Here is a 26,695-nt window from a genome sequence, read left to right as displayed (position 1 = left end):
CTCTTTGTGGCTCTGCCTTTCCAGTGCTTGCAAGATTCCAGGGCTTCCCTTTCTTCCAGTTGGCAAAGCCAGCTCTCTCCTCCTTCTAAGAAAAAAGACGCGCTGCGACGTCAAATTGTGCTTCCCAGCCCTTCCCTTACAAATGGAGCGTGAGTGAATCAGAGACATATGGGTTACATTTCCCTGGAAAGACACTCAAGTTCTAAAGCGAACTTGGCAAAAGGCATTGGGGGTGGGGGAAGGAGGGTGGTTTCGGCACATCCAGAGCCCTCAAGCGCTTCCCAGACTTGCTGGGCAGCACCACACACCTTCCATCTGCCCTGGGAGTCCTCAGATCTGCCCACCCCAAAGCCCAGGCACTGTGCATAGCAAAAGTGACTCTCTGGCTAAGGTAATTAATGTTGCTATGAGGTATTTTAACAAGTACCTAATTTTAAAATGATGCCCTCCAAATAACACGTGCTATCAAATGACTTTAAAACCCACTGTGTCTGCAGGAAGGAGCACCCCACCAATAACATTTAACCCGTTAGCCTAGCATTTTGCCAGAGGCTGTACTTAAAAAAGAAAGCTAAATGTTTATGACTTGGTATAATGGCCATCCTGCATAGTACCATCTCGGCCTCAAAATGTTCCCCTCCCTGGGAAATGCATTATATACTCTCAGTTTTAGATGCATTTGGAATTATGGTAATGACTGTCCTCTTACTTGTTAAAAGTGCTTAAATTAAACCATTGTTTAAGAGGGTCTGCTGCAAGCTTCTCCCCCAGCCACCAGATGGGATCTTAGGGAATGACTGCTGAGTTCTCCAACAACCTGGCCCAGGGTTGAGATCAAAACTCGTCCACACCACCACCAATAGGGTACTTGGGATCCACGAGACTTGGGGCAGAGGGGCTATTTTGCTGGTACATTTGGAGGGATGCTAGTAAGGTTTAGGCCAATAAGTCATAGTAGGAAATCATACCTCTCAGATGGTGACAGCTCAGTGGAGCTCAGGACTGCGCCTGGGGAGGCTGGGAGGACAGAGCCCAGGGACTGCACTTTCCCAAACACCAACAGCCAAATGTCGTTCCAGCGTCAACCTATCCTTTAATTCTCTAATACCGACTGGGTGTCCGACAAGTCAACTAAATTCTGATGCTAAATACTGCTCAAAGTTCAGGCAGACCCTACAGGTTAAAGGCTCAGTCCCACAGGACTGCCCCACTTTAGATGCCAGCCGAAAGTGGGGTCCCCAGGCGTCAAGCATTTCTGCCTGGCCAGTTACAAATTCGGAGGTTCGCATAACCCCCACCTCCACTGTCCATTGGTTCAGTAATTTGCTAGAATGACTCACAGAACTCTGGAAAATCTATACTTTTACTAGTTTATTATAAAGGATACATCTCAGGAATAGCCAAATGGAGGAGATGTGTAGGGCCAAGTGTGGGGCTGGGGGGCACATAGCTCCCGTGCTCCCTCTGGGCATACCACCCTCCCACACGTCTATGTGTTCACCAACCTAAGAGCTCTCCGAGCCCCATCATTTAGGGGGTTTATGACTATTTTACTAAGTAGGCGTGCTTGGTTCAATCACTGGGCATCGGTGATTAAACTCATTTCCAGCCCCCTTCCGCTCCCTAGAAGTGTGGGGTAGGGAGAGGCTGAGAGTCCCAACCCGCTAATCATGTGGCTGGTGTTTCTGGCCACCAGCCACTATCCTTAAGCTATCTAGGGCCTCTGTCTCTTCCATGAGCCATCTTATTAGCATACAAAAGACTCTGGGCCAGGAACCAGAGACAAAAACCAATATTTATTTTTTATTATACCATAGGGGTAAATTCATGATGGGCCCAGGCCTCTTTGGCTCAAGCCCTGCTCCACTGCGACAAGAGAGAAGCGGTGGGGACAGAGGAGGCAGGCCCACACTCCCTGGCCCCTCTCTGAGGGCCCTGAGGCATCTGTGCCCCTCCTCAAAGACGTGGAAGTGGGCTTACTTCCTGCATGAGGGTGTAGAGGTTAGGACACAGGAGGCACAGACAAGAAAAAAGAGGACCCGGTAGAAGAAAACACAGAAATGGAAATTTTTCATTCCTCTCAACGTAGGAGGTTTTAGTTAAAAAAGATCACTTCTTCCTCACCCGTGTCCCTCCGAATGAGGGAATCAGACACGCAGCTGAATTTTGCCAATCATCCACCACGTGCCCTTCTCCGAGGACTTCCTCTGTGTTCTGTGCACTCCATGTTCCCTCGTGACCCCCGATTTGTTTTTGATGCTGATGGCTGTCACAGGCTCTGAACTCTTTGCTCTCTCTCCATTACCCTGGAGCCAGAGCTGCTCCCTGGGGGATTTTCTTTTTGCAAAATAATTTGACATTTACAGATAATTTACTAAACCATTTGTTTCCATGTAGAGGAAGTCATGCTTGCTGAAGAAAATAAAAACACTGGAACATCCGCCTTGGAAGGTAAGGAAGTGCTCCAACACCTCCCCACCTTTGCATTTGCCCTCTCTTGGGCGTGGCAATCTCTCTTGATCAAAAGAGGAGAAAGAAATAAAAGAGGGCGCTCTGGGATTTGAAACGAAAGCCTCTCTGTCATAAAACCCCTCATGCTTTAAAATGAAGGGAATTGAGTCACAGATTTAAATGCCTTTTAAAGTGATGAAAATGAAACCCAAGAGTTGCTTTGTTCCCGGGCATGTGATTGATACTGTGCATCGAAGAGACCATCGTACAACCAGTGGCACGTGAAGGGGTCTACTTTTAAAATGTGTGGGGATTATCCCGAGACCACTTTCGTTGCCGGGAAGTGGCATTGTTTGTGAAGAGCCAGAACAAATAGGTACAGAGTACAGGTTTCCCTACTGCCTTTAGACAAGCTCTAGCAAGGATTCTGGAGCCCCTGTGTTTCAGGAGGTGCTAGTGAGCACAGCATTTGTGGTTCTGTAGATACTCTCAATTTCTGTCACCCTGGCTCAGGGATTAAAGGCAGGCACTTGTGTCACGGGGCCTTTCGCACAAGGCCTCTTGCCTATGGTCCTCAAGTTTTGTCCAAAATGACCTGGGTGTACTTGTGGCCTCTCACTGGCCTCCCCCTTCCCTGGTGTAGTGCTTCGAAGGGCAACCATCAAAAGGAGCCGCACGGAGGCCATGACCCGAGACTCCAGTGATGAGCACTGCGTCGATATCTCTTCTGTGGGTGAGTGGATCCCATTAGATCTTCTTTTACTTCTTAGGATCTTCCTTTTCATGGGGGATTCCATCTTTTGAGAAGCACCACAAGAAGGAAAAGAATCCAGAACGTAGGGATCTAATTGAGGAGAAGCGTGGGAATCTAATCTAGATGACAATAATTTATGCCCCCCCAAAAAATAATGGACCAGGGGATGCCGTTTACCTGAAATGTGGGGTTTAGGACTAAGAATCTAATTAGGTTCTTCAGATGTGGCGGATGTATCTCATTTGTAGATGTCTACTCTCTCTCCTGGGTGTGATGATGAAAGCCTACTTTGTGATGTTGCTCAAAGGCTCCTGAGGACCTCTTGCTTCTAGTGACCCAGATGTGAGAGCTCAAAGTCATCTGCTTAACCGTAGCAGCACCCACTCGCTTCCATCATGTGACATTTAAACTAATTCCTCTTGTCAACCCTTTAACTGGACTGGTGCTCAATTCCAGATTCTCTTAAGAGATTCTGGCTGATGGCAAGTTTCTCTTCCCCAGAAAAAGAGAAAGGTCTCACTCCATCTTTAAAAACAGAAGAGACTCACAGTGCTCATTGCTGCTTTGTGCTGCCAGCGGTAGAAAGATCACCAGTGCGGCAGAAGGATTCCAGTGCCCGAAGCATATTTAGAAGGAAAGGGAAGAGAGAAGCCCAATCTGTTGCAAAAATAAACATGATCCTATTAGGATTCAAGACACTGAGTATTTGCCTGATGACCTGCCTGGGGACACTTTCCTAGGACCGAGAGTGCCCAGAGAGGAAAAACGGGGTCTCCGCCACGTAACATGGGGATTCCCAGGGCCTGCAGCTGTGTCAGCCACCTTGCCTTGGGACTAAAGCGGCTCATCTTGCTCCTTGAATGCCTCCTGGCTATGGAGGGTGATCCCAGGATATTTCACAATCTCATTCTTCCTCCTTACTTGTCCCCCTTAGGCACACCTCTTGCCCGAGCCAGTATCAAAAGTGCAAAGGTCGATGGCGCCTCCTATTTCCGGCACAAGGAAAGGCTTCTGCGCATCTCTATCCGCCACATGGTCAAGTCCCAGGTGTTTTACTGGATCGTGCTGAGCCTCGTGGCACTCAACACTGCCTGTGTGGCCATCGTCCATCACAACCAGCCCCAGTGGCTCACCCACCTTCTCTGTAAGTGAATGGTGACTGCTGGCCCCCCGGTGGGGCGGCTTGATGGGCGTGTGAATATAAGAGAGCAAAGCATTGCGCTAGGCCTGGCTGGGCTTCTGCCAGCCCAGGGTTCTTCCTTTATACACTGCCAGGGAGGCCAGGGCTAGCTTCAGGGGGGCTGGCTTACCATGTATGTGACTGTTCCCAGCTTTCCTTCATTATCGAATCAGTTAAGCAAATTCTTGCTGATGAGTTGACAAGATAACCTTATACTTTGGGTGCTATAAAGCCTTCAGTTAGTTTCTTAAGGAGGCAGGGAGTTTTGATCACTAAAGTTCTTAGGGCAATGAATACCTCAAATAGACCAAATTTATAGGGCAGCTCTGGATAAGACTGCCACTGGGTGTGAGTGAGGGCCAGGAGATGTCCCTGCTGGGCACGTGGAGAGGAGTCCTGCTCTTCCATGAAAGCCACGGTAAAGTCCTCTCTTTCTCCTCTGAGGGCCCTCTCTATTTAAAGGCTGGTGACAGACCTGCCTGTCAAAAGAGAGCAGAGCTGATCTGTTGAGCATGCCTGGGACTCATCCTGGGTCAGAGAGTATTCATGTGTCATCAGGCTCTGCCTAGCACTGGCCTGACATGGTCGCCGAATGGCCTTGCTCTGTCTTCTGGGTTCCTCTGTGGGTAGGTATGTATGTTGGGGAATACAGGAGCCAACATCACCTGGGGAACAAATGCCTCTGCTTGTTATCTTTCAGACTATGCAGAATTTCTGTTTCTGGGACTCTTCCTCTTAGAGATGTCCCTGAAGATGTACGGCATGGGGCCGCGCCTTTACTTTCATTCTTCGTTCAACTGCTTTGATTTTGGGGTAAGTCCCTGGAAGCCTGCCTGTCCTCCTGCTTTTTGTTGATATGCCATGGTTCTAGATAAGCAGCTTGCTCTGTTATTCAGCATGAGGCATTGAAAGCGGAATTTATAAAAGGGGAATAGATGGATGAGATTAGCCAAAGGGAGTTCGGAAGGGAGTGAATCCTCACCAAGGGTTTGTTTGGGTTTTTCCTAAGCTCTTTGATTTTTAATGTATTTATTGAAGTATAACGCATATACCATAGAGTGCACACTTAAGTGTATAGCTGAACGAGTTTTTACAAAGCTACCCATAGCCAGAGTTTTGAACCACTTATTATCTTGGGAGAAGCCTGGGAGAAAAGGACAAAGGACTTGATTCTAGAGGTGGTTCCATAAGAAAGAGAAGCTTATATATTTGTTTTTCTACTTCAGTTTAAAAGTAGGATAATTATCTAGATATACTCTCATAGAAACACACACAGACACACACCCTTATATTAGCAAGTCCCTACATAGACTATCTCAGCCAGCTGTTTACTTTCTTTATAATATTAATATCTAAATGTGTATATTACCAACAGTCTTCAAGGTGCTTTCACACACGTTGTTTTTTGTCCTCTGCTGCCCACGGGAGCCCTATGCACTATATTATGCATCAGGAGCTAGCCTTCCCATTTGCACATGAGTAAATAAAAGCCATCATGCACACGTTCACGTGCCCAGTTAGCTGCAGAACTAGGTTGCAGAACTTTGGGCTCCTGAACCACTTCTCTTTTTGCCAAACCCAATTCTTTTTCTGCCAAAGCTTCAGTTAGGTGCTAAAGATTTTGAGCACTTGCCAATCTATATTTTAACTTGGAACATATGGTTCTGAGTATGGGCAATTTTCAGGCAGAACAGCTGGTGAGAGACCATTTTAACCTTAGTTTCTTCACATACATACCTTTCAGCATTGCTGTGAGGATTAATTTTTGTTATTTCTTTTAGCACTATGTCTAGAATATAGTAGACATCCAATAAATATATAATTAAAACAAAAATTAAATTGAAACATTCATTTGAAATTGCTACTTCCTGTAGCATCAGGCCCTATGTCAACAAGGACCATCACATTGGGGGTTTCAAGACCCCTGTGACTGAAGGATGTTTATTATACCAAGGACCAAAACAGTTCTTAGGAGTAATGCTTTCAACTTTTCCCTATTCAGTCTGGTGTTGCCTATCAGTTTGTCATCTGTGGCTTTTATAATTTTGAGATATGTTTCTTCTATGCCTAGTTTGTTGAGGCTTTTTATCATGAAAGGGTGCTGGCTCTTTGCTGAATGCTTTTTCTGTATTCTATTGAGATGATCATATGATCTTTGTTTTTGCTTCTGTTGATGTGGTGAATCACATTTATTGATTTACATATACATTCACGTTAGCACTAAATTCTAATACAGTGAGAGAATGTGGGCCCTCTCTGAGATTTCTGTATTGAAATACAACCTGTACTAATTTAAATTAGTTTCCTTGGTTTGAGTACAATTCCTTTGTCTGTTTGGTCAAGGGGTTATAATGTCAGAACAGCTTTGGCCATCAGAGATGTGCAGAAGCAGCAACCGGCTATGTAATTTTCACCAAGGATGGGAGTCAGTAAACCAATGTACAGCATGAAAGATTAAAGTTAGGAATAGGAGTGCAGAGCAGTGGGAAAGAGGTGGCAGCTGTCACAAGGAGGTAGCCAGTTGGAGGTAGGGCTGGGTGGGGAGGGGAAGAGTTTTAATTTCCATATAGCCCAGTGAGAACTGTTGATTGTGTGCTGAATACCAGAATGTTCCTCTCTTCTCCTTTTCTTTCTCCCCTCACTGTGGCTGGGTTTGCCTCTTTAGGTCACAGTAGGCAGTATATTTGAAGTAGTCTGGGCAATCTTCAGACCTGGAACATCCTTTGGAATCAGTGTCTTGAGAGCCCTTCGGCTTCTAAGAATATTTAAAATAACCAAGTAAGTGATGAGAATTTGGACTCTTCCCAACCACTTTTGAGAGTGGAACCTTCTCTCTGCCTTGTTATATTTCCTTCCATCTCCTCTTTTCCCCCTTACCACATGTTTCCCTTCCCTGCCCTGCCTCCCACTCCATTCTTCAGCCCCTCCTCCTCCTCCTAAGCTCAAGCCAGAAAATATCCATGGTGCCAGATCCTGTGCCACATTCCCTAGGGGAGCAACGTTTTGGTGCTGTCTCCACTTCCTACAAGTACACAAATGCAGCTAATTTCATAGACTACCAGGCAGATGCTGAGCTGGACCTGAGGTGACTTGTATTCTGTGTTCATAGCTGTAGTATTGTCTGGATTTCATAGGTATTGGGCGTCCCTGCGGAATTTGGTGGTTTCCTTGATGAGCTCCATGAAGTCTATCATCAGTTTACTCTTCCTCCTCTTCCTCTTCATCGTTGTCTTTGCTCTCCTAGGAATGCAGCTGTTTGGAGGCAGGTAAGCCCCAAAGAGTTTTCCATCCAAAGAGGCTCAAAACCTAGTCTTAAGCCTACAAGTGCTGGAGTCATTAATTTAATTACCATGTAACCATCTTGTCTGTTCTTGTGCGTGGCCTGAATCCACTGCTGAGTGTATGTGTGGAACAAATGTCTCTGCATAATCTTTTCACACTACACAGGGTTCTCATTCCAGGTACCTACTCCTTTGGCATTGCCCCCGAAGTGTGCAGCATGGAGCCTTGTAACTGATGATAAGCTCAAAACCTGTCTTTTATTACCCACCCCTTCCAAGTGCCTAGTTCATAGTAGAAGTCACTGACACCATCTTCATAAGTTATATGGGATAGGGCAAAAGTAGGGAAGCAGCAGGGGATGTAGAAGAAAGGAGAAAAGAAGTGATAAAAACTGTAATCTTGGAAATGGCAAACTTGATTATATGAGATTTTCATCTCTCTCTTCTCTCCAAATTTCCTTTTCAGGTTTAACTTTAATGACGGGACGCCTTCAGCAAATTTCGATACCTTCCCTGCAGCCATCATGACTGTATTCCAGGTATGAGGCCAACTGACAGTCGAGAAATGCTATGTGGGTCTCTTGGACCCCACACTATAAGACAGTGGTATCTTAGAGTTTCGAGAGAATCCTGTTTTCCTCTCCAGGCCCATCTCAGAGTACATGACACTCTTTCTAAGTAATCATGATCATGGTGATCCCTAGGACTTTGGTGGCTCTGCTCTCACCAGTAGTCAGAGAGCTCTCCTGACCACCTCATTGTCCTTCTCCCTACATCTGTGAGCTTGCATGAGACATTGGGTTTGAGCCACTTAGCCACAAATCACGTTTATGGCTTTCTGAAATCCGGAGACATCTCCTAACCCATTTAATGAGGTATCCATTAAATGGTGTCCATTTAGTGAAGTATCTTTTCTACTCCCCATTCCCCCCCTCAAAAAACCAACTTTTTAAATCACGGGGAAAATTCAAAATCAATAATGTCTTGAAACTAAAGAAAAACACTATTTAGCCAGAATCTGAGGCTGAACCAGAACCCAAGTTTCCTGAACTGAAGCCCACAAGGCTCTTTCAAGAATGCTGCCATTCCAGGAATTGTACCTGGGCAGCTCTGGGGACAGGCGGGTGATGGCCAGACTACCTGATCTGTGTGGTTTCCACAAGGGCCTGGCAAAGCTGGAGGTGGAAGGGATGCTCTACAGTCTGAGGAATAGAACCGTTCTTTTTGATGTTCTCCTTCCATTTTCAGTGCCTAAAGTTCTCTTCCATAACAAAAGAAAGTTTAGGATTATTCATAGGAATAACTGTTTTTTTCCTCCCTGGTAGGATGGCAAAGCAAGGGGATGGATGGAAAAGATCCAGGCCCAGAGTTTGCGCTTTGCATCGATCCCATTTTCTTCACCAACCCAAGTGTCTGATCTGCCTGTTTACTTTCGTAGATCCTGACGGGCGAGGACTGGAATGAGGTGATGTACAATGGGATCCGCTCCCAGGGGGGCGTCAGCTCAGGCATGTGGTCAGCCATCTACTTCATTGTGCTCACCTTGTTTGGAAACTGTATCCTTTCTGAGATGGTCCTTCCATGCTGTGCGCCTTTCTTGACCAGTGTGGGAGGAGGGAGGAGGTGGTGGTAGTAGTGGTGGCAGAGCCTGGGTGGGCAGCGGCAGGGGCCGTGGGCATTGCCTAGTCTACTAAGAGAAACAAGAATCCTTATCTTGCAGACCTTGTACACTAGTTGGGTCAAGAATACAACCATAAACAAGCTGGAGTATTATCCAAATCTGTAGGTACACAAAAAATAACATACGAGGCTGTTACATTGAATGGTTGGAAATACTATGTGCTGGCGAAAATAGGAGAGGACAGAGATCATTGTAGACTGAAATAGCAGAAAGATTATAATGCTAATGAATTAATTACATGCTAATGTAGAACAGAACCTGCCACATGGGAAGATCTTTAAAATATTGGTAGTATGATTCGTGCTACTACTGCTAATTATAGCTAATATTTATTTGTGCTGTATGTAAGATCATGGACTAAGTGCTTTACAGGCACTATTTCATTTAATCTTTATAAGACACAGAAGAAATAACTTAATTAAGTCAAGTAACTACTAAATTGAAAAGGCAGACTAAAAACCAAGTCTGTCCAACTCCAATGCCCATAACCTGGTCACAGGATCTGGGTCAGGATGATTTAGGTTTGAATCCCAGCAAGTCTGCATACCTACTGTGTGGCCTTGGGAAAATCACACAATCTCTCTGAGCTTCTATTTTTCACATCTCAGAGGAGGCTAACAGTATTTATTTCCTTTGTTAGTTGTGAATATTAAATGAGATAAGTTACTTGACTGTGCCTTAGAACTGCAAACTTCTTTACAGTCATTAGATACTTGGGGAAGTGGGATTTGCCTTGAATTGGGATTAGCAGAGCAAAAAGGGAGAGCGGTGTGATGCAGCTGTATTTTTCCATTTTCCATAGTTTCATAGAGAAGAGGTGTTCCTTTAAGTTTTCTGCCCTGAAAACTTCTAGGGGTCAGAGCAGGCCATAAAGTAAACATGAAAAACTTACAAGAAGAAAGCTGTTCGGTGAGTTGCAGAAATGGACTCACTGTCCATTGTCACAATGTCACTTATCATAATGGCACCTTGATTTTCCTGTTACTCTGAGAGTAGTCAGAGCTGGACTTTTTTATGCTAGAGTCATTTGTATGTTCCACAACACATAAGCCTCAAAGACAGCTGGAAAATTGGGACTTCTGGGGCTAGAGCATGGAATAGAAGTGGACTTCCTAATGGACCACCATGCCTGCTCTATGACATTTTGTTAAATGAAACATGGAAACCTTCCAGGACCGTAACATGAGGATGAGAGAAGTAAGTTAACATCCCATTATTGAGAGCTATGCAGTGATAGGGGCAGTGGAATCTCATTTCTTTTCCTCTTTAAGGACAGCATAGCATGATGCCGATTGGCCTAGGGTGGGATTCAATCCCAGCCTCCCAGAAAGGGGAGATGAACTCCTACACTGAGCTCCCTACACATCTTGTTGTTCAATGATCCTCTTATTTGTTATTGCTGTGGGCAGAGGCCACAGCTGTCTAAAGGCCTTTTGAGTGTGGAAAAACAAACTCAAAGTGCTTTTTCCATTCTCTCACTCAACAACAATCAACACAGAAGACGTCTGTGTCCAAATGTGTGGGTTTTTTTCCCCCACCAACAAAGCAAGCAATAATTCTGCAGCAGACACCAGCTGGGTGTCCTCTAATTCAATTCTGATGCTATCTACCTGGAGATAGCCTCAGATCCTGCAGGTTGAGAGCTCAGTCCCCAAGACTTCATCCCTACTTCCGATGCCAGCCACAGGCTCCAGGTTATATTGCCTGTGCTTCTGACCTACTGGCTATAAATCAGGGTTTCCACAACCCCCTCCTTGGATTCAATTAATTTGTAGAGTGACTCACAGTACTCAGGGAAACACATTTACCAGTTTATTACAAAGGATATTACAAAGGACATAGATGAAATGCACAGGGCAAGGCATGGGGGGAGGGGTGCAGAGCTTCCACGCCCTCTCCGGGTGCACTGCCTTGCAGGACCTCCACGCGTTTAGTTATCTGGAAGCTCTCCGAACCCTGTCCTGCATGTGTTTATGGAGGACTTCATTACATAGGCATGACTGATTAAGCCATTGCCATTGGTGATCAATGCAACCCTCAGCCCCTCTCCCCTCCTGAGAGGTTGAAGGGTGGGGCTGAAATTTCCAACCCTCTAATCCTGCCTTGGTCCTTCTCCCCCGTGATCAGTCCCCATCCTGCAGCTACCTAGGGGCTGCCACCCATCAGTCGCTCATTAGCAGAAGAAAGACTCCACTTTGGAATTTCTTAGCATTTTGGGAGCTGTATGCCCAGAAACAGGGAGAAGACCAAATGTATATTTCACAGCGTCACAGGCCTCCTCACCTCATCCGGCCCCCAGGTGGTTGGATTCAGGTATTTCTTCATCCTGTGTGAAGAGATGATATGTGGAAGGAGGGAAGATATATCCTCTTTCTGCTTCAGATAGGGTTGCACGATATCTCCGTCTCTCCTCCCACAGCCTCTGCTTAAGTGACTCTCTAGGGTAGCTTCTGCTCCTGCCACTGTCCCATGCAGAAAAGACATGGAGGTGCCCACTCAGCTTTGCTGAAGACTTGTTTCTCTTACTTGCCCATCCTTAACTCATCACCCCCAGACACGCTGCTGAACGTGTTCTTGGCCATCGCTGTGGACAATCTGGCCAATGCCCAGGAGCTGACCAAGGTGAGCATTGTTCTTTGGGGATCTGATGGTTCTTTGGTGCCACTGGGTACCCTCTGGCCTTTCGAGGTCTCTCCAAAAGTCTGCGCTGTCAGACTCAGGTCTGCCAGGAGGCCTCTTCCAGAAGCTTGGGGACAGTTGGAGAGCCACACCCATGAAGGAGGTCTGGTTTGCTTTCACTGAGTTTGGTGAGCCTCAACCTAGCCTGGGTTTCTCATGGGATACAGAGAATAACAGCTTAATCTCTAGGAACCTACAAAGGGGTTCTTTCCAGGATTATCATGGAGAGTCACAAAAACACTAGAGCCCTGGATCTAAGTTCCACCTCTACTACCATGACCTACTACTGCGTGACCCCAATCATGTGACTTAACCCTTCTGGGTTTGGGTGTGAGAGTGGCCAGTGGCATCACAGTTCCTGGGCTATGGCCTCTGGGGTATGGCCATGGTCATTCTGGGGACAATTCAGTGAAGGCAGATACTGCATTTCTCAGAGAGCTGTTCCTCTCCTTCCTGATTCACTTCCCCAGTGGAGGAGGCAATACCAATTGCAGAAGTTTGGTCTACAGAGATGAATAAAAACTCTTCTCCCCATACAATGCAAATTTGGTTTGGGGCAGAGGCACATAGCATCCTGGTGATGTTTCTGGGCTTCTTCCATGTGTTCCATGATGAGTTGCCTACTCTTCCCTGCATTCTTGGGGGTCTTCCTCTGCATAGTGTGGTAGGGAAAATGCCAGCTTTAGCATCTGAAAAACTGGGTTTGAGTCCCACATCCGCCACTTACTGGCTGTTTTAGCTTTGGCCAGAATCCTGATCTCCATTAACGTCAATTTCCTCATGTGTAGGATGGGAATGATGTATCTGCCGCGGGTACCTCACGGGATCACTGCAAGGTTCAAGTGAAATAATGTATGTGAAAATCATAGCATGCTGTGAGGTTGTATGTATTCCTAACAGCTCTAGTTGTTCTGCCTGGCCTGGTTTTCTTTGATGTCGTAACATAGAGGGGACACTTAGAGGCAGGAATGCTGGTGAAGGGATGAGGTCTGTGCCTGAGCACCCAGAGGGGGGCCACTTAGCTGTGCAGGGAAGATACCATGATGAGCTGCTCAGCCTCAGTGCTGGGCTCAGGGGGCCTTTCCTGGAAGGACCCTACTCCATCCCTTCCAGACACTGCAGAAACATTGGCACTGAGAAACATTGGCTCCTGCACTGACTTCCACAGCCATAGCCAGCTCCTCTAAGGGCCAGGGGCTGGGGTAAATGTGTACTGGCTGTCCTGAGCAGCCTATTGGGGCAGGGTGCTGGAGCCGTGAGGCTGCTGGCGCCCAAGGGGCTGGCCTCTGGACATCAGAAGTCTCTGAGCCACCTTAACCTCATGCTGCCTCATTTAACCTCTTCCTCTGCCTTCCTCACTCACCTGGTCTTCAGAACTCCTACTGGGAGAGCCAAGGGAAGCTACTCTCCTTCATGGAGGCCCCAGGCAAAGCCATATCTGCTTTGTGTCTAGGATGAACAAGAGGAAGAAGAGGCCTTCAACCAGAAACACATGCTGCAGAAGGCCAAGGAGGTCAGCCCGATGTCCGCACCCAACATGCCTTCTATCGAGTGAGTTGACTGCCCCCTTCACTGATCCCCGGGCTCCTGTGCTGGTAGGCAGTCCATCAACTCACAGCACTATTGGTTGCAGAAGTGCACCTGCTCCATGCCAAGAACTGTTTATGAGAATATTGGCAGTGACGAGACAGGGTCTCTGATCTCGTGGAGCTTTTATTTCAGTGAGCAAGGGAGATAAGAAACACACAAATCATTTCAGATGGTGCCAGGTGCTGTAAACAAATGAAACAGCCATAAGGCAGAGAGGGACGGGAGCTGGGGGGAGCCTGGGGGCAATCCAGGAGGGGTTCTCTGGGGAGGTGGTATTTAAGCAGAGATCTAAATGTGTAGAAGGCGGTCGTGTGACATTTCGAAGGAAGCGTGTTCCCCAGCAAGGTCCAGTGCGGCGGATGTGTTATGCATAAGGGGAATGGAAGGAGACAAGGCCAGGGAGGTGGGCAGGAGCCACCTCCGGGGTCCTTAAGGCCAGGTGGATGATTTTAGCTTTTACTGTAATTGGAATCATGGGAGAATGTAAGGTGGAAGGACAGATATGATATGGTTTGTACTTTTGGTTTATACTTTTAAAAGTCACTCTGTTCTGTGGAGAATAGTTGGTAGAGGCCAAGAGTAGAGGCAGGAGGCAGAGAGTTGGCTGTGAGAGTAAAGTGGGTGAGAGATGATGGTGGCTTAGACTGCGGTGGTGGCCGTGGGGGAGGTGAGAAGCCATCCCATTCGGTCCCTGCTTGGGAGGGAGAGCTAGAGGGGGAGCTAATGGATTACACGTGGTGTAGGGGTAAGGATGGAAAAAAAGAGAAGAAACAAAAATTGGTCCCAGATTTTAAGACTTTGAGGCCTAAGCCACTGGGTAGAGAGTGGTGGTATGTACTGAATCCCTGGAGAATGGTGGACGTCCAGAGTTCATTTTGGCCACATCAGATTCAACACTTGGATACTGAATAGGTTGAGTGTTGAATAGGCCAATGGTTACCTGAGTCTGGAGCTAAGAGAAGTCAGGATTAAAATAAAGATTTGGAGAAGCCATTTGCATGTAGATGTTATTTAAGCTGTCGGTGGGTGAGATGACCCAGGGAGAGTGGGAACGGAGAACGGAGGGCTGAGGACAGAGGCTGAGTGCACGCCTCTGCCTGAGGCTCTGGCAGAGCAGAAGCCAGCGAAGGAGACCGAGGGGGTGCAGCCAGGAGGCCAGAGAAAGAGCAGGGAGCATGGTGGCCTAGAGACTAGAGAGGAAAACCGCAGGAAGGAGGAGTGGGCGCTGGTGCTGTGCACTGTTCAAGGATCGTGTATGATGAGGATGGGAAAGGGATCATTGGATTTGGCAAAACAAAAGCTGTTAGTGACCTTACAAGAGCAGTTTCAGTGGGCAGGTGGGAACAGAATCCAGGTGAAGTGGATTAGGGGGCGAGAGGAAGCTGACAGAGTAGTGCAAGGAGAGCACCCTCTTTCAGGGATCTGACCTGGACCTGTCGTTGCTGGGAGAACTCGGGGCAGTCGGCTGGGGCCCTGCGTGGGCCTGGTCTCTGCTTGGTGAGAGAGGGAGGTGTTTGTGGAGAGGCTAAGAAGGAAGTGTAGAAACTCAAATTCCTGTTATTGCTTCTGGGCCTGCATGAGGACGGGCCCTGGGGTATCTAGGGGGAGGATCTGAGACCCCTGGGAGGTGGAACTCCATCCTGGCACCACACCCAGTCACCACTGAGGCTGATAAAGGAGGAGCCCTTGGTTGCCCAGAGCTTTCCTGTGAAGGGCTCCGGAGTGGCCTCTGTGTCATCTTGCAGGGCACACTGGGGTTACGCGTGGGGGCCTCCCTCCCCACATGGCCATCGTCTTGCCTTCACCTTTCCAGACTGTGAAGGCCTGGCCTCTGGACCCCCTCCTCTGTGAGTGAGGGAACAAAAATCCCCACTCCCCCAAATCATTAAAGATTGACAGGGAAATGCCAAACACTCCTTTCTTTCCAGAATATTCTCTGGGTCTTGAGTAGTTTCTACCCCCACCTTCTCTGAACTCATGAATTTGGGTTAAAAACACACACAGGTATCCAAAAATGCGGATGGGTAGGACTGGCTGTCACTTAGGAGTGGGTGGTTCTATTTACTGAGACAAGGCAGCCTTAGGGAGAAGTGGGTTTGGAGAGATATGAGTTGGGACGATGCTTGGCCCATAGTAGAAACTCACTATTTATGGAATGAAAGAATGAATGAAATGTGGGTAGGCACAGGGCTGTGGGAACGGAGCAGAGTGTGCGTCAGGGCACAACAGCGAGGTGGAAGAAGGTACTGAAAACATCCAGGGCGAGCAGAGACCCAGGCTTTGGTTGCTGTGGGGTAGGTGCTGCTGGCACGAGTGACCTCAGGGAGTGTGCACCCTGCTCAGCTGTTCAGGTGAGCCCACTGATTTCCGGACTACAGTGTAACTGGATGCAAACATGACTGTCCCCAGAGAAACATGGCAGCAACATTGTCACAATCCAAAGTGCCTGAGTGATAGTCATAGTTCTGTCACTAATATGCTCTGTGACCCAGGAAAGAAGACCACTCAGGATCTCAGAACTTCTGTTTCTCCATCTTCGAAACGGGGAGAATACCACCTGCCCTTCCTATTCCACAAGGCTATCGTGGGGTGTACATGAGGTCACATTCACATGAGTTGGAGATACAAGGATGCTGCTCTGTGTGATCTAAATAATGAGTGTAAATTTGGATGTTTGCATGTATGAGTAGAGAGGTGAAGGGGAGTTTGAAGTGTGTATCCAATTTGTGTGGGAGTTAGAGTTTGGTCTCTCTCTTGCCTGGTGTGTGTGTGTGTGTGTGTGCGCGTGCGTGTGTGTCCACGTTCATTTGTGTGTGAGACAGAGAGTCTTTCCATATACTTATACTCTTACACACATGCTGGAGGGCTGGTTTTTGAATATTTGAGCATTTGCAAATAGATGGTGTGATGTGCTTTTTCCTAGCGGTGTGCACGCGGCCCGTCTGGAGTGTGCGCTTCTGTTTCCACGTGCTCCCCATGCTGCTTGGCCCTCCCACCCCCACCTGCGCCTCATTGCATCGCAGGCTGCCGATGCTCAGGGATGGATTCGGTTGAGGAGCTCACGGGCTTCTCCACAGTGATGTCTGCATTAGTGGGTGCTTCTGGGCGGCCACACGCATGTGCCCTGTGGCCCTTCCAGACACCCGGAGGGAGGCCCAGACCAGCTATGTCTGCTCCCTCCGCACCACCCTTGCCTTGGGCTCCTCTGCAGACGGGTGCAGTGTGGCAGCTGAGCAGTGTCAGCTTGCCCACATGCTCTCCATTGGTGGGTATCAGTTTTATCAGGGAAGGAGCAGCATTTGCCAACTTTCCAGGTCGAAGCGGGGCCCGCTGGGCTGGACTGGGTCTGTCAGCACAGTGACTGGGGTAGGGTCACTCCAAGGACATCCCAGATGTGTCGTCCTCCACCCGAGCATCTGCCCTTTGCTAACAGGCTCATTTCACCAGGTACCCTGTCTGCTTGCGTAGGCACCGCCCACACCGTCACTCCGACCTTGTGTTTGAAAGGATATAGTGTGCGTATGAAAGAGATTTTTGTCTGTATGAGGCTAAGAAGGTCAATACGGTGCTTTACCCACCTGAACAGACTGAACCTTCAAGGCCTCTGGACAGGACCACTGCATTGCACAAATGGAGGGGGCACCGCTCACATCCTGGAGTCCACGGATGGTGGCCTGTGGGATGGTGGCACTGCCTTTGGCCACGGGCTGCTTTGTTGCCTCGATGGTATGCATGGCAGAGCTTTGTTCCCCTGCTTGTTTTGTGAAATGGAGTCAGGATCTGCTGTGGGAGTGATGAGCTGGGCAGTCTGACCCATGTGAATGTGCAGTGCTGGCCTAGAAATGATTCGGGAGGGGGATACACTCATCAGAGTTCATAGGATTTCCAAAACAGGTCTCCGAAGGATGTGTAGGTGAAAGCGTGAGTGCTTGCAGGGCATGAGGTTTGAGCATCTGAAGCTGTACACCGAACGAAATGGTATATCCTTTGTGTCTCTGCATGTGTGCTTCACAAATGAGATCCATGTATTTGCACTTAGCAAGGAACCAAAAGTCACTCTGCCAGAGAGCTGAAGGTTGGGAGTCTGGAGAGGGCAGGCAGGCACATGGAGACCCAATGGACATGCGGGGGACTCCGTGCTGCCCTCTGGAACTCTGCTGGTGGCTGTGGGGCGAGAGGTTCCTAGAGGTTGGGGTGAACTGAACCTGTTCGTTTTTCTTTCCCAGAAGAGACAGAAGGAGAAGACACCACATGTCGATGTGGGAGCCACGCAGCAGCCACCTGTATGTGTGTACCGGTTTGCGTGTTTGTGAGTGGTTATGTGTGGGCGCGGGGACGATGTGTCTTTGTCCTTGCCATGGACAAAGTGGCACTAGGCGTGCATGTCAGTGTGTGCCTTGGTGTGTGCGTGTGTGTTCTGTGCACATGGTCTGTGGATGTGCCCTTCTGCACTTTCCAATGTGTGCTTATATCAGTGTGTGTCTCAAGTATATGACCCCGTGTGTTGTTCACTCTTCTGTTTGGCCTGTGAGTGGGCATCTGTTGGCGTTGGTGATCAGTGTTGGGGGGTGTACCTTTCACGTAGGCAGCTGTGTACAGCTATGCGTGGGCCTCGCGAGGTGCGTGTGGGTACATGTGCGTGTCCCCTTAACAGTATGGCGTGCGTCCCCAGGCACAGGTGAGGGAAGGCGTAAGCGACTACCCTTTCGCCCAGGGAGCCCACTCCTGTGTGCTCTTCTGTGTGCATCACGTTCGGGTGTTCCTGCTGCCACGTGAAGGTCACCGAGGCCCCCAAGCTGAGTGTTCGACGGTGGTTTGAGTATGAGCTGGTGGGGTCTCCGCACATACAGTCTTCTGTGGTTCATTAGCTACTGTGGCGGAGACCCACAGACCCTTCCTTCGTGAGGGTGCGGCCAAGACTTTGTGACAGGACCACTTGCCACTGCTCTCACCCTTTGCTGGCATACGGCAGTCTCAGTCCTTATTATCCCAGGCTGGGATCTGAGAGGGAAAGGAGAGGAAGGGGAGAGAAGGGGGAAAGGTCTCTGACCGTAAATCAAGGGCCATTGGTGGGCACAGAGTAGGCACAGGCTGATGCCCAGAAAGCAAGGAGAGCAGAGGGGGTAAACGTGTGGCAGACCTCTGTGCTCGGAATTCAGTCCCAGGCTGATCCCTACCCCCGGCCCTCGGCCACTGCAAAGTAGGGATTAGAGTGCAAAGTTCCCAGGCTGCAGGCACCGGCCAACGACCCGCTCGTGCGTGGCCCGCCCTGTTCCGCACATCTCTCTGTGCTTCCTGTCTGCAGGTCCTGGGCGCTCCCATTTGCTCCCCCGCCGTGTGTCCTGCCCTCTCCACGGCCCCTGTGGCTGCTCTCCCTGGCCCGCAGCTGTCAGGTTCTGACTGCAGCCCTCGCCCTCTCCCCTTTGCCAGGCGGGAGCGAAGGCGCCGGCACCACATGTCGGTGTGGGAGCAGCGCACCAGCCAGCTGAGGCGGCACATGCAGATGTCCAGCCAGGAGGCCCTCAACAAGGAGGAGGCCCCGCCGATGAACCCCCTCAACCCGCTGAACCCACTGAGCCCCCTCAACCCGCTCAACGCCCACCCCAGCCTTTACCGGAGACCCAGGGCCATTGAGGGCCTGGCCCTCGGTTTGGGCCTGCAGAAATGCGAGGAGGAACGCATCAGCCGCGGGGGGTCCCTCAAGGGGGACGGAGGGGGCCTGTCCAGCACCCTGGACAACCAGAGGAGCCCCTTGTCCCTGGGCAGAAGGGAGCCACCGTGGCTGGCCAGGCCCTGTCATGGGAACTGTGACCCGACCCAGCAGGAGTCTGGGGGAGGAGAGACCGTGGTAACCTTCGAGGACCGTGCCAGGCACAGGCAGAGCCAGCGGCGCAGCCGGCACCGCCGCGCCCGGACAGAAGGCAAGGAGTCCGCCTCGGCTTCCCGGAGCAGGTCTGCCAGCCAGGAGCGGAGTCTGGATGAAGCTGGGCCTGCTGATGGGGAGAAGGACCATGAGCCCCGGAGCGGCCATGGGGGCAAGGAGCCGACAATCCAAGAAGAGCGAGCCCAGGATTTAAGGAGGTAACTGAGTCGCGAAGTTCCCTGGAGGCACATAGCATAGGCTGGTGTTAGGAATTCTTCAGCGTAAGCCTGTCTGAGCCTCAGTTTCCCCTTTTACGAAATGGAGATGATGCTGATAAGTAATTACAACAGGCAGTGAGATCTGTCCCCATGGAAACTAGGCTTTGTTCTTCCAGGGTACCTCCTATCGCAGGTGGGTGGTGGGCAGATGGCTGGGAATACAGCAGGGTCTCGGCTCCTGTCTGCCTGGCCAGGTGGGGTGGGAGGCAGCGGAGGCTGCGCGTTCTCCGGCAGGCCTGCTCCAGCTCCCCTGCCTGCCCCTCTTGCCAGGTGCGTCGGCCAGTTCGGAAGGGCTTCTGAGCACCAGCTCTCTCCCCCATCTCCTCACAGGACCAACAGTCTGATGGTGGCCAGAGGCTCCGGGCTGGCGGGTGCCCTCGAGGAGGCCGACACACCCCCGGTGCTGCCGCACGTCGAGCTGGACGTGGGGAAGGCCGCGGCGCTGACGGAGGAGCCGGAAGGCAGCAGTGAGCAAGCCCTGCTGGGGGACGTGCAGCTGGACATGGGCCGGGCCGTCAGCCAGAGCGAGCCCGACCTCTCCTGCATCACGGTCAGCAAGGACAAGGCCACCACCGAGAGCACCAGCGTCGCCGTGTCCATCCCTGACGTGGGCCCCTTGGTGGACTCGACGGTGGTGCACAGTGAGCGCGCGTCCCGGCCCCCCCATCCACCACCCGTACTGCTGGGGCTGCAGACAGCGGTCTCTGGTCATTCTGATAGGCCCGCTCAGAAAGCACCCCCAGCAGGAGTGAATCATTCTGCAACAAGTAAAAACGAGTGGCAGTTGTCTCCCAGCGTGCAGGAAAAAAATAAGTTAGAGTTTTCTCCATCTTAAGTTTCGCCCGTAAAATTTCCTTAAGCTTTTGGCCCCTGCAAGCACCCTAGAGTTTTCAGAGTGATCGTATGCGATTTTGTGCGCTGGTATATATTCAACCAGTGGATTTAACGTGTGCCTATTCGATGGCGTTCCCTTTGCCCTCCAAGGTGCTCTGCTGCCAGGCAGGTCAGGGAGCCCCTGGCCGAGTGGATGGTGGCAGGAGGGCACTTTCTGGCCCTGGCTCTGCTCAGTGAGTGGCCCCAGAAAAAACCTCTGTGTCTCTCAAGGCCTGTGTTTGTCATCCGTAAAGTGAGAGTGTTGAACTGAGTGACCTCCGAGGCCTTTCCCTGTACTAACATTTTATGATTCTATTACTCTTAGCAGCTCTTTTCTCCTAGGAGCTGTTAGTCACAGGTTCTCTGCTCTCCCATCACAGTTCGCTCAGGCAGCAGGTGTTAACCTAGGAAACCTTAAAGGGAAACACAGAGGAAAAAAAGAAAAAAATAGCACTTTATCTACTCTCTCCTCCGTGCCCTGACCCCACACCCCATCCCTGCACTCCCTGTCTCTGCCTTAATCCCACCTGCGCCCCATGACCTAATGGTGACCAAGGCTTCCTCTTGCTTGTTTTCCTCCCACTTTTTCCATAGTTTTCTCCTCACACGACAGTCTTCTCCTCTCCCTGTTTTTCTTCTTCCGCTCCCCCATCTCTATCCATTCACACCCTCTACCCTCAAAATGCCGACACTGCTTTAAAAAGTGAAACCTCCCACGTCCAGCGCTTGCTGGGGTTGGCTTGGGCCTGCCCCAGGATCCCAGACTCACGGCCTCTCTTGGCGTCTGTTTGGTTTTATGCTCTAATAAATAAGAAGCGTTTTGGACCTTCTTTTACGAGAAACAACAGTAAGAAAGCTTGGTCTTCCCTCTGCTCCCATTTCAGGGCTGGTCTGTGCCCTTGGTGAGGTAAGAGCTCGTTATAGGAAGGCTTCTGGATGCTTCACGTGACTTACCTTTTAGGAAGGCCCTGGCGTGGGCCAGGACTACAGAGTTCCGCGGCGGACACAGAGCGCCAGGGTAGAGCTGTCACTGAGTAGAGGGCAGCGGGGGAGGCTGACTGGGCCCCTTTACCTACTCGGATAGCGTCAGCCCCTTGCCAGCTTAACCCACACTGTGACTGGAGTATGGAGACAGAGTAGCAGCCTGAGAGCTCCACGTGACCTCAGCTCCTTCATCCTCCCGATGCTGGAAGGCAGACGTGGACCATATCCACGTGAATATCGCATTCCCGTTTCTCCATTACTCACGGCTAGAAAAAGCACAGCCAGAAAGGCAGCTGCAAACAGTGATGGTTTCTTCAAATCTTCCACTGCAGGGCGATTTCATTGAAAGGACATAGAATTTATAGGATCTTAAGGCCATAAGCTATAAGGTCTTAGGAAGTGTTCTTAAATTCCCTACACTTCAGTTTTCCCATCTCTATAATGGGAATAATAATATATGCTGCTCTGGGTGTAGTAATGTGAAGATTCAGTAAGTGAATGTATACAAAGAGTCCAGTGTTTTGATATAAAATCTAAACTTTGCAAACTTTACAACAGAAACACCATTCCGTTTACTAGATCGTACAAGTTCAACTATAAAAGGGGAAACGTGATCGTTATCACATACATGACACAACAGGCTATTCCTCAACCGTTGGGGTGAGGGTGAGGCAAGGAGAGAGGAAGAGCAGGTACCCCCATGGCTACGAGGGGCATCCCCAGGCCCTTTCTCATCCTCTCCGTGCATGGTGGGCATGAAGGGGCCGTCCCACGTGCAGCAAGGTTTCTGAAGACTCTGTGTTCCTCTCGCAGTTAGCAATAAGACTGATGGGGAAGCCAGCCCCTTGAAGGAGGCAGAGATCAAAGAGGATGAGGAGGTGGTGGAGAAGAAGAAGCAGAAGAAGGAGAAGCGAGAGACAGGCAAAGCCATGGTGCCCCACAGCTCTATGTTCATCTTCAGCACCACCAACCCGTAAGACACCTTGGCATCACCCCTGGGGAGGCCGGGGTACACAGCCAGGGCTGGAGCCAGAGTAGGGTGATGGGGAGAAGGAGGGATGGGGGCCCAGTCACCTTCCTGCGCCTTCCCAGTACAGTGTGGTGAGACGTCGAGCATCTGGTACCCACTGAGTGAGGTGGGTCATAAAGTGAAACAGCCTCAGAACTCTGTGCCCACAGTCTAAAGAGTAACTTAGGGTAGCAAGAGAAATGTTATGAGATAAGGACCCTTTACCTATTCTTTCGTCAGTAGGTGGCAAGGGGGCAGGGAGGAAATAAACCTACTTGAGAATGTGGCACCAAATATTCCAAGAAGTGGACAGAGCCTAGAATAACCAGATCATCTACTGGAGTCTAAGAGTTTGGGTCCCACTGGCCTACATGTGGCGTTTTGAAATGTACATGCTCCTCAGAGCAGAGGTAGGGGCATGAAGTTTGGGGGGAAGAGAAGAGTCTGGAGGGTAGAGGCAGGAAGGATGGAATTTGGAAAGAGAAGTTGCCTTCTGCCTTGGCCGTGAGCAAAATGTATACCAGCTCCTGCAATGAGGAAGACAGGATGGCCTTCAGTGGTCACGTGGGCAGGGTCCAGGTGCTTTGGGAAGGGAGGAGCCAGGCCTGGGGTCAAGGTAGGTCAGGCCATCCGTGGCTGGAATGGAGAATATAGAAGATAGTTACTTTGATTAGAATAACCTGGGATTCAGGAGAACCTGTGACTGCTTTCGTCAGGAATCATGGAATCAAGGTCTATTTTTACGTTCCTTAATTCTTTATAATTTACTCGGCACGTCCCAGTTTCCTTACAGTAGGAGCGTAGACATGGCGCTACGGCAGAGAGCACCACATAGCTACCCTGAGTTTGTCGTCCGATGCTGGCTGCACTCTGCGGCTCAGACGTGTTTGCAGATAATGCATCTAGGCTTGCGTGCTGCAGCCTCTCACCAATCTGATTAGCTCCCTCCACGGGGGCTTTAAATCAAGGGTGGTGCCTGAGAAATTAAATTGCTGTCCCTGGCGGCTTCCTTTGGCTAGGGCCTGGCTGTCTGGAAGAGGCGGGTGCGTGTACGGGGGTGGGGTGGGGAGTAACAGAGATGGGCTTGGGAGGGAAGTGGGGCCAGCTCAGCAGGGCTCACCCGCCCACAGGATCCGGAGGGCCTGCCACTACATCGTGAACCTGCGCTACTTCGAGATGTGCATCCTCCTGGTGATCGCAGCCAGCAGCATCGCCCTGGCGGCGGAGGACCCTGTCCTGACCAACTCGGAGCGCAACAGAGTGGGTGCACGGGGAGCCGTTCACCAGCCTCTGTAGTGCCCCGCCACCCGTCCCATCCCAGCCCCCCTCCATCCCAGCATTAGGGTGAACCGAGTCTGTAGGAAGGGAGCTGGGGAAGGAGGAAGGGCTGAGAAATTGCCCATCCCTGTTCCTGGATGTGAAGTATGAGCCGTTCCCAAACAAGCCCTTCCCAGCGCCCACGCTGTAAGCCTGTGTGCTGTGGCAGGGGCCGACACCCACCTCCAGCCAGGCTCTGATGGGCATCTGCAGCCTCCGTGGGCTCGGATGTGGGCATAACCTGGGGTCATGAATGATGTATATGGAATGTGATGGAGGCATCTCTTGGGCTCCCCAGTCAATAGATCAGGAGATAGGAGGGAGGTGACAAGGACTCCATGTCCTGGGCCGGAACTGGAGGAAGACGTTTGTGGCCCAGTTCACACCCAAGAAGTTAAGTTCTGGCCAAGGAGGGGGAACAGCCAAGGACTGGCCACTGGGTGATGGGCTCCAGCAGGACCCGTGGCCCCTCTCCTCCCTGCATCGGTCCCTCAGTCCAAACAGTGGTTGTAATTCCGAGCCTTGGTTCTGAGATGGAGGTGGGTGGGGTCAGGGTGGGCACGTGGGGCTGCCTCTGTCTGTGGGCCGGCGGGAGCGTGTATAGCCTGGTGACCACACGTGGTCCTCTTTTTCTCTACTGTATGTGTCTTACAGGTCCTCAGGTATTTTGACTATGTCTTCACTGGTGTGTTCACCTTCGAGATGGTTATAAAGGTAAAAGCCTCTAGAGAAAACCTGAGCTCCAGTGTTTGGATGGGTCAGCTGTCTGCTCCTCTAGGATAGGGCCCTGCCCCAACGCTGCCACCGACTAGCCAATGACAGACCTCAGTAGAGCCTCTGCTGCCCCTTGTCTGGCTTCAGAACCCTGAGGAAATCTGTCTTGGCAAGATATGACAGTGGGGATGTGTGTGGAAGTGGCCTGAGCAGGAGGCAGGCAGCGGGCGTCCATATAGGCGTGGGGACCGCACTCCCCTCCCCAGTGCATCCTGGCTGAACCTGGGTGCGTGCCAAGGCACGGGGGTAGGTAGAGATGAGTCCTCCTGGGCTCCCTCTAGGACCAACCACACTTGTTCCCCTCCAGCCACCCTAACACCCTACAAGCCTGGCTTGTCCCGAGTCTTAACCCAGCTGGGATTTTAACCATCCGTGCATATGTGGCAATGCCTGGTGCTATGGGCCACCAGTGAAAGGAGAAACATGGCAGAGCTCTTTGGTGACCCAGGAGTCTGGCAAACCCTGTGTGGCTGTGAGAGGAGCCTCAGGCCTCGGTTACATGCAGAGAGCCTATTGGACTTCACCTCCTGCTCTTGAGGTCCCAGTGCAGGGTTGGTTGTGCAGACGGTGGCAGAAGAGCTGTTGCCAGGATGAACTAGATCTCAGGGCAAGTGTTGCCCACGCCTCCCGGGCTCATCTGTGGCTGTTCACACCCTCCTTCTGCAGATGATAGACCAGGGCTTGATCCTGCAGGACGGGTCCTACTTCCGAGACCTGTGGAACATCCTGGACTTCGTGGTGGTGGTTGGTGCGTTGGTGGCCTTTGCTCTGGCGTAAGTGGCCCTTTTCTTGTTTGGTTCCCTTTTCTCCCCTCTTCCTGGAGACTCTGGCTCATCTGAGGCCAGAGAGTGGTGCCCTGGAAATCTGCTCCCTAGTTGCCCGCAGCAGAGCTCCTGAGAGCCTCGCAGCTCCAGCTCACATGCCCAAAGTGGCAGGAACAGGGCGCATGAGGAGGGAGAAGGCCCGGGACTCCTCTCTTGGAGATGAGTCAGCTTGGGCAGGCGCTCACCGTGTGGGCAGTGCCTCCATGCACTCAGGGGTGGACCCAGGGGTGGCTGATGCGCCCTTCCATTTCTTATGTCTGTCAATCAAGGAAGCAGCTTGGGAGAAAGAAGGATGCGGAGGGTAGAGGAGAGTTGCAGATCACAGAATCCAGGCACTGGGGGCTTTTCTACCCATGAGCAGGGGTAAATGAGAGCTATTGCGTATGTTAGCATGTTTAATCTCCAAAAGGAAAGACCTTCCAAACTTTCCTTGGTAACATACTTAGGAAGACAGTCTTAAACCATTCAGGCAACTAAATCACGTTCATTACGTTTGGGTTTGTTCTTTTGTTTTTTTTTAATCCACACATCGATCCAGCTGTAGCAGGTTTTCAACCACATGCTAACATTTCCTGTGGAATCCAGCCAAGCGAAGCGCTCTTCTAGCCCTCCAGGGTGTAGCTAGGAAATAGGGATGTTCGGTCCTAACCAGCTGTGTTGAATGCCCCAGTAGGATGAATGACATCTTTGGGGCTCTGTCTGTACCCTGTTTCACACTGAGCAACCTGTCCCTCATCCAAGTGGTGTGATAGCATTCCCTGAGCCGTCCCCCGAGTCCCTCTGAATACAAGTGGGAACCACATCCTCTGAGCAAGGCTAGAGGCACTGTACGATGAGGCAGAAGGAAAGCACTTGGGAGCTGCCGTCGCTGATGGCAGCTGTAAAAGGAGCAAAATTCCTCCATAGGTTTGCCCTTCCAAGTCGTTAGGAAGGGATCACGTATCCCGCCTTCTCCCCGAAAGCACTGTCCGCTTCCCTCTGCTCTCCTTCCTGGCAGGAAAAGAGGTGGGTGAGGGTAAGGAAGCCTTGCTTCTCAAGTGGCCCAGGGCAGGGGGCTCTGTCTGTAGGAGACGTGAAAGGTCCCCAGCTGTGCCAAGAGTCTAAAATCTCCCAGAACCTGGGAGTGGACTGTGTGTGTTTCTCCCTGCTGTCACGAG

At 50.6% G+C, this 26,695-nt stretch overlaps 1 protein-coding gene across 1 annotated transcript in view; it reads left to right on the top strand.

Moving 5' to 3' along the window:
- Positions 1-26,695, top strand: part of CACNA1E (calcium channel, voltage-dependent, R type, alpha 1E subunit) — a 421,935-nt gene that overhangs the window by 311,716 nt on the left and 83,524 nt on the right. The window contains exons 10-26 of the mRNA XM_012639976.1: positions 2,398-2,451; positions 3,095-3,184; positions 4,140-4,349; positions 5,086-5,198; positions 7,051-7,163; positions 7,520-7,651; positions 8,133-8,205; positions 9,105-9,222; positions 11,902-11,969; positions 13,480-13,577; positions 17,843-17,899; positions 19,047-19,697; positions 20,088-20,398; positions 22,428-22,587; positions 23,754-23,883; positions 24,595-24,654; positions 25,381-25,487. Of these exons, the coding sequence (XP_012495430.1) occupies positions 2,398-2,451; positions 3,095-3,184; positions 4,140-4,349; positions 5,086-5,198; positions 7,051-7,163; positions 7,520-7,651; positions 8,133-8,205; positions 9,105-9,222; positions 11,902-11,969; positions 13,480-13,577; positions 17,843-17,899; positions 19,047-19,697; positions 20,088-20,398; positions 22,428-22,587; positions 23,754-23,883; positions 24,595-24,654; positions 25,381-25,487 (2,545 nt within the window). The remainder of the gene's footprint in view (positions 1-2,397; positions 2,452-3,094; positions 3,185-4,139; positions 4,350-5,085; positions 5,199-7,050; positions 7,164-7,519; positions 7,652-8,132; positions 8,206-9,104; positions 9,223-11,901; positions 11,970-13,479; positions 13,578-17,842; positions 17,900-19,046; positions 19,698-20,087; positions 20,399-22,427; positions 22,588-23,753; positions 23,884-24,594; positions 24,655-25,380; positions 25,488-26,695) is intronic.

This window comes from Propithecus coquereli, unplaced genomic scaffold (assembly GCF_000956105.1).
Source record: "Propithecus coquereli isolate 6110/MARCELLA unplaced genomic scaffold, Pcoq_1.0 Scaffold146, whole genome shotgun sequence".
NCBI lineage: Eukaryota > Metazoa > Chordata > Mammalia > Primates > Indriidae > Propithecus > Propithecus coquereli.
This window is presented reverse-complemented; position numbering and strand designations above follow the sequence as displayed.